Raw genomic sequence first — 11,352 nt, forward strand, 5'->3', positions numbered from 1 at the left:
CAGATTGGGGCTGGCGCCTATTTGATTAGATGCGGCCCCTCCTTCTTCTCTATCAAAATCTGTAAATACATTCAGATACATTCGGGGAGAGATCAGGCACTCATGTCAGGCAGAGTCGCCTGGAGTGTGTGGAGCACTGTTTGTTGTGTGTAGGTGCAGCGCTGTGCAGCCTGCTAAACAGAGAGGAGGAGATCAATAGACTGACAGAACATGTCATTAGTCTGCTTCCTTTGCCTGCTTGCTTTTCGTGGTAGTAAATAGAACTTTTGGCCCCAGTTCCATTTGTACCCTGTTGTAGGTAATCCACAGACAGAAGGGGAACAACAGGGAGGTGCAGGGATAGTCAATGGGAGAGAGGGAGCTGCAAGGCATGAACAGCTGTTTCTACGTGCCTCCACCTACGGATTTTGAGTGATTACCGTGAATGCTCTGATTATTAAATCTAAATTAATGATGCTTTGTTTGTGACGACATTTTTAGCTTTGTTCAGCTTGAACAGCTAAGCAATAGGTGCTGGGCTCCAGGCTTCTGAGTCAGACTGGGCGTCAGGAGCACTGGTACAAATCCTGATGGGCTGCCGCATCAGTGGGATAGTGGCCCGCTATAATATCTATACAATTATTAATGTCGCTGTAAATCTCTTTGTGTGCCTGTTGCTCAGGTTGCACATGAGACTGTGCTCTGTGCACAGAGCGCGACTGAACTCGATGAGTAAACACAAGAAATAAACAGTACTCAAATCCCTAGTGTTAATAACTGGCCATTTCAGCTTTACACTCATTTGTTCTGGTGTCGGATGAATACAACCAAGAGAAAAGTTCATGTATTGTGGATCAGTACTGAACAAAGCTAAAAAAAATCTAGAAATAAAAGATATGTTTTACTGAGCATGTGTTAGTCCAAAGGTTATTCTGTTGTCTTAATTAATCTTCGAAAATAACTTTTAAAAATGTTTATTATGTAATTCCTCTGGATAAGATACCGAATTGAAACATATGAAATGTAATTAATCCTCTGGATGAAAAATACTTGAGCACTTACTGATGAAGTAGGACAGTAGGATGGCCAGCAGGGCAGCAGCTGCGATGGCTGTCACCGCGGCACACTTCCAGCTGCAGTACTTGGACGGCTTCTTTAGCTTGAAGGCTGAGCGGGAGAAGGTGTTTCTGGGGAGCAGGCGAGGGGGCGGAGAATACACCGTTCCCGAGGTCAGAGGGTACCCGGGGGAGGAGCTACTGAAGAGAGGGGTGGTCCCGGACGACGTTTTGAACAAGAAGTGCCTGAGGGGGGAAAAAAAACAAGGGAGAGAAAATGTCATTTTAAGGGCAAAGAAAATGTGTTTTGATTTTAGTCGATTCTGTTCAGGACGGTAAACATGGAGGGGACACACCAATCTGACATCCCGTCAAGGTCCAGATGACAGGGTCACATATGTGCCGGCTTTTGTCCAATATTTATTTCTGATGAACCCTTTGTGCCATATGGGTTTGAACATCGTTGGACTGATTGTGTCCCCAGCTCCAGTCTAAGGTCTCTTTTTAACCTTCACCTTCCCTACACTCGTTTTTCCCCACTCCATTCACCCCACTTATGATGTGCCTCGTTTCTGCTCTCAGCGGCTGCGGAGGATCAATGCCATCCCCCGTTTCCTGTCTTCATTGCTACAGTGGGGTCAGAGCTCAGAAAGAGGATAAAAGATGGGTTTTGAACCATCATCTCTTTGCTCATATTACCCATTATCCTCTGCTACCGCTGCACCTGCTCACCCAATGCGCCGTCTTTGCCGCTCTCCCTCCCTCCTCTACCCATTTCCCGTGTTCTCATTTTTCTTCACCCTACTGTCACACCATTCCTTCTACATTCATTTGTGCTGCACGTATTCCTGTTATTCAACATATCCTCTCTGTAATCATGTCTTTATTCATTCACTCCAACTATCAGATTCCTTATCTGGTCTGACTTTGGAGGAACATTGCTGCCACAGTGAGAAAATGAAACACTGCACTACATTTTATGACACTTTTGTGACATCTTTCATGAGACACACTGCCCCTGAACACGCTCCAGGTGATATGACAGAAAAAAAAGCTCACAGATCAGAGAATGTTGGGAATTGTGGGAGTTAATTGTTTGCATGTTTGTGAGGGTGGATGCTCTGGCACTATATCTTTGTGAGTATCTGACCTTGGGAAAAAAGACATGTCTGCAAATAGAGGACATTTTTCTGCTACTCTCAAAAAGCAGTTGGAGGACAAGGGCATAGGCTCAGACAATGAAACAGGTAGTAAACAAGCTGTTTGGCAAGATTATCGTAACCAATTTATTTTGAGACAACTGAAAGTGAGCATTATCGGTAGTAGTAGTAGTAGTAGTAGTTAAATAAAGTTGGGGAAAAATGTAATAATAACTCATTCTATTGATTATGATGGATGTTTAAAACAGATATAGTTTGGATTACATTTTATGACATTGACAATATCACTCAACTGAGTAAGTAATGTGGTGATCGTAAAAAAAAAGTCAAAGTTGCAATTTGAGTGTCATATTAGCTTTATCGAATGAACTACTGAGAGGTAGGGCACTGTTGACTATACCTCAAATCGTGAGGGTAAGACTCTAGTGAAGTCCAGGTCCCATATTAATAATTAATTTATAGGATAGCAAATTATTCTAAATGAAAATGCAAAAGTCACAAAATCAGGGGTCATTGGTGTTGAGGTCTAAGTTGAGTTACTAGTCTTTTCTTTGTCAAGGGAAGTAAAACAGAGTCTAATGTGATTCAAGGTTTGAGTCCTCGAGTCCCAGATATGTGAATCACCTATGTCAGAGTTCTCAGTCTAGTAAAGGCTAGTAACATAAACAGGTGCGTTCAAGTGCGTACGCAGGGCCTGCTGTCTCTTCTCTTCCCACCAGACTAGTGTGACCAGTTCTAACCTGCTGCTGTAGCTGCCTCTGATGATTTCTGTTTAAATAAATCCCCTGTGCTGTACAGTCTACGGTCCCTTTGATGTGTCTAATAACTGCTGCTTCATGACAGCATGTCTGTACATGCGTCTGCTCACCAGCAAACAGTTGCTGAAAACAGGTGATGTGCTCAGAGCATAAAGATTTGGTTTGGGAGCGCCGTTCCGCTCTTTATCAATTATTCAGCCAGTCTCTGCTCTGTCTCTCCTCTTGTTTTCTCTCATCATCTTATGCCACCGATTGTTGGATTGGTATCCTGCTTGAGTCTTCTTCTTTTTCTTTCCTTTTCTCTCCTCCTTCCTCCCCCTTTACCTGTCAGGTTCGCTGTGTGACACCAAGCAAAACAGGAGAAAGAGAAGAGACGAGAAAAAAAAGAAGATGGATAGAGGGTGAAAGAGCGCGCGGAGATGCCACGCGAAGAAATATGAGGTTATTGTCTAAAAATACCGCGCTCTCACTGTCACAGCCATCAATTTTAATATGCATGCATAAAGCTACACGCTTTCAAATGCATGGCTTGCATGTGTATCGGCACAAACACAGAGCCCAAGGTCAGTCAGCATGTGTCTCTGCTTCTACTCATTTTCACAGCCGTTGACGCACCCTGTGATGGCAAGGCCAGCGGTAATTAATTTCAATGCCCCTAATGCGTGCACGTGTGTGTGTGTGCAAACGCAGGGTGAGCTGGTGAATGACTTGCATTCAGCGCATCACAATGTATACGATCTGTTGTGCTGGTATGCATTTGAATGCATTTCAGGGCCTGGCTTTGTTGTTTGTGTGCAGAGGCTCCACAGCGAGCTTGGTGTGGGATGGGAATATGTCTACGGGCCATACTAATTACGACTAGGAATGGAGAGTGTCTAATGTGCTCTGGGGAGGTAATTGACATTGATTTATGTTGCGGAGGACTATGGAGGGGTTCTATCATAGCAGGCAGCCGGCAATCACAACTCTGTATCATTAGGCTGGGTTGTGTGTGTGTTTGCTTGGATGTGTGTCTCAGTATATGTGTGTGTGTGTGAATATTATGTTTTTTTTTGACAGTGGTCCAGCATGGAAACGTCTCACATAATTAGAGAGAACTGACAGGGACACACACTCACCCCCTTCTACTCTTGAGCTGCCAGCAGCACCCCCACCACCACATCTCACCATTGCTACCTCACTGTCATGCATCCACGAGCGGGCACTAACTCACACACTGACACACATTTGCACACATTCAGACAGAGGCGACCACCCGTGCGAAAAAAATAAAAAATGATGTGGGCTCTCTTTGACGAGATTGCCCTGTATGTTAGTGTACCAAACATTTAATTTGCATCCTCATAGAGGGAGCAAGTGACATAAGGGACGGACGGGAGAATGATGGAGAAGGAAGCCGCAGATTAGAGGAGAGACAGAGAGAGGAAGGGAGGATGTGTTTTCACTTCATTCCAACCCCTGTTCCCCATTGAGATAGGAGAGGGCCTGGACAATTAACCACAGAACAGAGAGCATGCTGGGTAATTAGCAGGAAGTCAAAGCTCGCATTCCCCTTGAGCGAATGCGAGCACACGCTCACACACTTTTGGAAGCGCACGTGCACAAATCCTTCATTTTCTCATCTCCCGTAAACATGTGGCTGCTTAGGATAGCACTCTGAGAATCATCATCACAGGTAGAGGGAACAATTAACAGAGGTCGGCTCTGTATGGGGTGCTGACTGGAAAACGGTCAGATCTGCGGATGAAACAAAGGGCTCTGGGAGCGGAGGACGCTCAGGAGAATTCTTCTGTGCTACAATAGCTGGGAAACAATAATCGGCAGATGGATGCAGTATAATGGGCATTTGTTTGCCGAGTGTTGCTTTGAAGAAAAACATGGAAACATTTGGAGCCTGCATGATGTTTGTAAAAGGCAAGAACAATAGAAGGCATCAAATAAAGTACTCAGTGGTTTGATTTCTTTCTAAGGGGAAAAAAAACCCTGAGATGTTGCACATATTAAGATTCTAGATATTAGAGGAAATGTTGCTTTGAGGTGGTAACAGGTGTCCAAAGGTGAATATATTAAAACAACAGTAGATAAAAACCAAACTGTTTTAGAACCAAATATGATGAGCAGTAAGTGAAAAACATTTTTGATTGTGATTTCGGGGGATAAGACCCTTCTCATCTTTTACATGACATTTAATTGATATTTATACGTGTTCCAGGATTTTTCCACAGTGTTTTATAGTGGAGTTGGCCCAACTTACCTGAATAAAAAATGTCTCTGCTAATCATAGTTTAATTAAATGTAATATTAGGCTTATTAAGCAGTTCTGGTACATCACACGGCAAAAGCCACACATTCACGAGTGAGGCGACTGTTTAAGCCATCATCAAATAGATGAGATGTGTCAGGCTCTGTCTGATTCAACGCAGCGTTAAGTGATTGATTGATCACATTGCATGCTCGCTACAAAGTAATGAATCAGAGCAGCATGTTGGGACGTCAGCAGAAGTTATTTTGGTTGGAATCGTTTCAACAATTAGAGTCTGTATTGAATTAAAGTCAGTTTAAAGTTCATAATCACACTGTTATCCATCTAAACTTGATGATCAGTGACTTTGCCTGGACAGGAGGTAGGAGTTGGGGAAATGTTCACTTCCCACACACATTTGAGAATCAACTAAAGCTGAGTTGGTTTGGTTCACTGTGGACTTGACTCATAGACTGTTTATAAAGATGGAGGACGCGTCGCCACTTCCTCCTACTAATAAAGTCAAAATATCCGTGATACACACCGCCTACTTGTCTGTAGGAGCTACAGTCTGCGCAGGAGGGATCGTGGATGGAGCCGCGCTAGCGAGGTCCTGCGGATACACGCCGCAGATCAATTGTGAGTCTCAGCTGTCAAACATGACATTAGGAAATAGGAAATACCTGGATTATTTATAACTAAATAAATATGATAGTCAGTTTGGGTCTGAAGAGCAACAGAGAAGAGCAGATGCATTGACGGCCTGAGCCAGCTGCTAAAAAAAAAATCATGAGATCGAGATTCTTTGGCTTCAGTTTTGAGGGGCAGTCATGTCTTCCATCTTTATGAGCTGAACTATGCCTTCCATTTATTCGGGGTGTAAACATTTTTTTTTTTGCTTGCTCAGATCCAACTACTCCTCGGACCAAACAAGGCAAAGTCAGCATTTTATTAGTGGTTACAATTTCAAAGCAGAAAAGAGAGGTTATTTAGGGTAGCAGAGTAGTGGTTCTGCATAATAATTTGGGTATTAGATTTCATGTTTGCAGTACATACCGTATGAATGCAAGATCATGTCATTAATAAACCATGCATGATATTACATAGTTCTCATATGCATATCACATTGGTTCTTGTGCATACATCTTTTCTCACTGCTCTGTCTTGTTCTTTTTCACCCCCCTGTGGTTTCCACATGTAGCATCCTCTAATGTGTCCCCGCAGTAATGCATTTGAAAGTAACCCAAGGTACCCACACCGCGCCTCCCCACCCTCCACTGCACCTTCCAGATAAATTGAGATGCCGCGGCCCTCCCAGTGATCTTATTTCTCTGCTAGAGTTGTGGCCCACAGCAGAGCGAGCAGGGGTTGCAGGGGAATGTCCTGAGATCACACAGAGAGATTGAAACTGGCATCAGGTAGCTAGGAGGCTCCCAGGGACCGATTGGAAATCAGGTGGTTTCTCGTAAAGTCCCAAAACACATGTGAACACATGTGCCCTCACATGCACACAGAGAAATGCATTTTTTTTCCACTCTCCCTCAGTTTCTTGCACAGGCACACACACGAGCACACGCAGACACTGAGTGGCACCAGCCATCTAAAGTCATTTATCTCACACTGGTAAATGTATCCATGTTCTACGGGGCCCAATCTCCCTCCTCTGCTTTTCTATCTTCTCTCACACACACTCCACACAAAACAATCTCCTTCAATCACCACCTCTCTCCATTCCTCTCCCTCTCTCCCTCTTTATCTCTCCCTCCTCTACCGTAAACCATTCCTTTCCATTTCCCCCTTCTCTTGCTCTCCTGTGTTATATTTCTCTGCTATATCAAACCCCCCCCTCTCGTCTGTTTCTGTCTCTCTCTTTCTCTGCCAGTCATCCAAGCCCTGGGGTGTTCTTAGGTGATCAATCTTCATCCTCTCAGCAATGTCACACTATTGGGTCAAGCCAGAACACACACACATGTGCACACACACATTTACTGTAACGACTGGACAACAAATGCCAAGATTTACATATGATTACAGTGGGGAGCAGTCACAGTCATAAAGATCACACACGCTTGGATGCAAACATACACACAAATGTACACAACCACACTCCCTCCCTAACATGCACACGTGTGCTCATCATCTCCTAGCTGCCGGTTATAATGAGATGGAGGACGACCCTTGCCAGCGCAATGGTGTGACTCTCTGGCTCTGCCTGCCTGGCTCCAACCCAGTCACAAGCTCCAGTAGCTCCAGCCAGCCCACCCAGTCTCTGCCATCGAGGACCAGAGAGGAGGGTCCAATCTGGGCTGGAGGGTGGTGCTGGAAAGTCTGTGTGCTGCTCTGGGCTTCATTCACTGCAACAGGCTCTGAGCCATGCGCAACCCCACCACCTGAACACAACCAAATACTGGCACCGCAGAGGGCAAAATAGTGCGAGTTACTCTGTGTGTGTGTGTGTTTGTGTGTGGCAACACAGTCTATGGGAAGAGGATTTATAAATGTATTTTCAGCATCATTTGCAACAACAGAAGTCCCAAAAATCTCCTCTCGCATTACGGCACATGTGTAACCATGGCAACACAGGTCTAGATAAGCAATTACTGGTGGAAATTTAACACCACATTTCCTCTAACCTATCTTACATACCGGTGCCATGCATAAGCACAGGTTGAGATCAGTGGGGCTGAATTAAACATGGCCAGGCCTCATAAATACTGCACAGGGCTGTCACTCTGGGGAGCTTATCCGGGACTGTCAGAGCTGGAAGCCCCAGCGCCCAGCAGGAGAAACACAACTACAGCTTGCAGAGTAAATGCTCACAGAGTGAGCGTGTGCATGCTAGCATGCATGTAGGCAGTGTCTCTCACACTGCATGCCTCATGAATAGTAATACCCTGCATGAATGCTCTGTTGGCCTGGTAAATGTTCTTTGTGTACCGGCAAAAGAGAAAGTGTAGGTTGTGTGAAATGGTTTGTATTTCCTGCTCCCTCACTCCAGGACGCACGCATAATAACTTTGACACATGGCAGCTTTTTCTAAGTGTCATGCTTGAAGACAAGGTAGAGAAAGCATTCCATGAGTGCACTTTTGTAAATCAGTGGCTGAGAGCAATTTTATTTTTGGTTAGGAGGCTCATATATTTGCTGAGAATGATGGACAGGAGATGCTCAGTGACACTGTTTGCAGGATATTCGGCAGTATTATGTTTGCTCAGTGAACTGAAAAGTGTAGCTTTTGTCTATTAGATGAATCCACAACAAATGACACGGTGTGTGCTAAAAAAATGCTGACACAAATCAGTTGAACAAATCATGTTTCATAACTCTATACTCCTGATCCAGGACGTTCATGATACGAGTCATGGCCTTGAATTAATATGAAATTCATAAAATCTCTAATAAAAAGAATACTGTTTATTGGATGTAAAAAAACCATCATATGTGGTGGGTGTAAATTAACAAATAAGATGACTAAGAGCCCGGTCAAACCAGCATTAATTAGAGCAAAATATTAAAAAAAAGACAGTTAATTACAGTGAAATTATTAAATATAATGAGGATTCACTTGTACAATCAAAGTTATGTGTGGAACTTTGATGTAGAGTTTACCTAACTAGACTATTAACTAGATCTTGCACTTTCCCACACTCTGTGCTTTTATAATTTTAATCACTTTCTTTCTTCTCTGTTTTTATGCATTTTTTAAATGTTATTTTATTTATTTATTTTTATTTCCTTTTCTTTTAAATGTAATTTGAGCACGTTTTTATTTTTGTGAACGTTTTTATTTTGATCTATATTGTATGTAAAGCAGTTTGAGCTGCATGTCTTGTATGAACGGTGCTATACAAATAAAGCTGATTATTATTATTATTATGATGGAAAACTTTTGACACCTCGATCAATTTCCTTCAGAATGAAAACATGCCACCTATGGTTCCTATGTTATTCCTGGAACAGCACCTTGTATTTTGAAAGGACATGTGAATACATGTTTGCAAATTTTTGGTGTGACACAATTATGTTTTTTGCTACTTAAAACAAACATTGATTTGTTCCTCGGTTACTATAGTAACTGGCTTCTTTTTGAGTGAGTTGGCAATTTTTACATAGCATCGGGGCAACATCTTCTTCGCTCATATTGCCTCTCCTTGCATTCCTCTCTGACACCATCAGTGTGCTCACAGGAATGATGTTGATGCAGCGTGGCTCTGACCTTTCAATTCCTTCCTATTGATTAGTCCACTGCTGTGCGTACTGTAAGTGCCTCCAGACATCAGCATCAGGTAAAACCTGTCAACTGTAAGAACAGGGAGGAATGAAAAGGAAACACATTTCCCTCTTACCTGGTCTCCAGCGGGACGTTACTGTTGAGCACCCAGCTGTCTTGTAGCTGGACTGACTCAGGGGTGGTCGGCCCATCTCCAGTGCCCGGAGCAGGTGCATGAATGGGGTTGCGGCCCCCTCTCAGCGTGTTTCTGTTCAGGCTGTTGGCAGACTGGTGGGATAAGGTGTGGTGGTTGTGCGGAGGGGGCAGTGGAGGCCGTAGTGTGGACTGACTGTGGTGGTTGGCAGCCCCTGGAAGAAAAAAAAATGAGAGCAAGAGAGCCATTTAAGAGCCACACTTTCTTTTCAAGGGAGGTTCTAGATCGAGATTTATTCCACAATGCTTAAAAGTAGAAGAGACACGTTAGGCTTGTGGATAATTTAGGTTTATTTCACAGTATAACTTCATCAACATTCTTTCATCTGCTACTTTTGAGTCAGCAATCATTTTTTTCAGAGTGGGTGTCATATTTTTCAAATGGTCGAAATCATGAAATCTGATGATCCCACTTTCCCATTTCGGTTCACATTTTCTGTTTCGTCCGTATTTTTAGCCAGGTTCTCCATTGCTGTCCCTCTTTCACGTTCACTCTTATTTTCCTGTTTTCTTGTTCACAGCTATAACTGTATGTGTGTGCGCGCGTGTGTGTGTGTGTGTGTGTGTGTGTGTGTGTGTGTGTGTGTGAGGGAGAAAGAATGGAATATTAGAGCACTCAGCACAGCCTGCTTGCTCCTAGACTTGGGAGAACATGTCAGCTAGAATCCAATACCAGCCGCTCCAACACTGAGCTAATGGACTGCTGAGTGAGAGCGCTAAAAAACAAACCTGGATGACAAGAACACCCATTCACACATCACCTTTCTAACTCTCTCTCTCTCTTTCTGAGTCTGATATAGGGTGTGTGTGTGTGTGAGAGAGAGAGAGAGAGAGAGAGAGAGAGAGAGAGAGAGAGAGAGAGAGAGAGAGAGAGAGAGAGAGAGAGAGGTGTGTGTGTGTGTGTGTGTGTGTGTGTGTGTGTGTGGGTTCCTAGAGGAAAAATCAATAAACCACATACGATGCAGTATGGGAGAGCTTGACAAAGTTGCATCACTTCTTGTGCATTAACATACTCTCTGTGACAGGTGCATGTCCTCAATACACAGCTGATCAAAAAGCACACGTTTAATAAAAAAGAAATAATAACCTCACATGTCCTGACAAACTGTCCACACCTTTACTCTAAAGCCGACTGAATCACCATGTTGATGTTATGACAAAACACACCGACTCATTGATGTTACATTTGGCTTTGAATCCTGGCTCTACAAAACTGTTGGCTTTTTGTTTTCATTTGACAGCACTACACAATACACTTTCATCATTATTTTACACATCTAAGCGCGGAATACATAACAATGATTGTGTTTGTTTGCACATTGCCTTCCTCGTCCTGATCAAAGGATGGAGTAAGCGCCCATATGCCCACATACGTGCTGGGGTGAAGAGAACAAAAGCAACTGCTTTGTAAAAGCTGCGCGATCACACTCGTCCTCCATTTGTCGGCTCCTTTTTGAATTATACACGAAAAGATACAGCGAGTGAGAAGAGGAGAGGCGAGAGGCTGCGGCGCATTCTCCTGTTTGCTCTGATATTTGTCAGTCAAAACATTCCTAGGAGGCATAAATGATACAAATTTTACTCACAAACACACGCACACAGTCAAAATCAAGCATATTTGCACATAGCAGCTACATTGTCCAGGCATAAAATGTGTGTGTAACACTTTGTGTCCTTGCATGCTAACTAAATATCCCTCTTTCTCATCCCCCCTCTCAAGGATGGGGTGTTTAGA

General features: G+C 43.5%; 1 protein-coding gene across 1 annotated transcript in view; it reads right to left on the reverse strand.

Moving 5' to 3' along the window:
• The window catches only part of tenm2a (teneurin transmembrane protein 2a), a 211,930-nt gene that overhangs the window by 48,279 nt on the left and 152,299 nt on the right, over positions 1-11,352 (reverse strand). Inside the window, 2 exon segments of the mRNA XM_035162067.2 lie at positions 1,042-1,280; positions 9,541-9,772. Of these exon segments, the coding sequence (XP_035017958.2) occupies positions 1,042-1,280; positions 9,541-9,772 (471 nt within the window).

This window comes from Hippoglossus stenolepis, chromosome 7 (assembly GCF_022539355.2).
Source record: "Hippoglossus stenolepis isolate QCI-W04-F060 chromosome 7, HSTE1.2, whole genome shotgun sequence".
NCBI lineage: Eukaryota > Metazoa > Chordata > Actinopteri > Pleuronectiformes > Pleuronectidae > Hippoglossus > Hippoglossus stenolepis.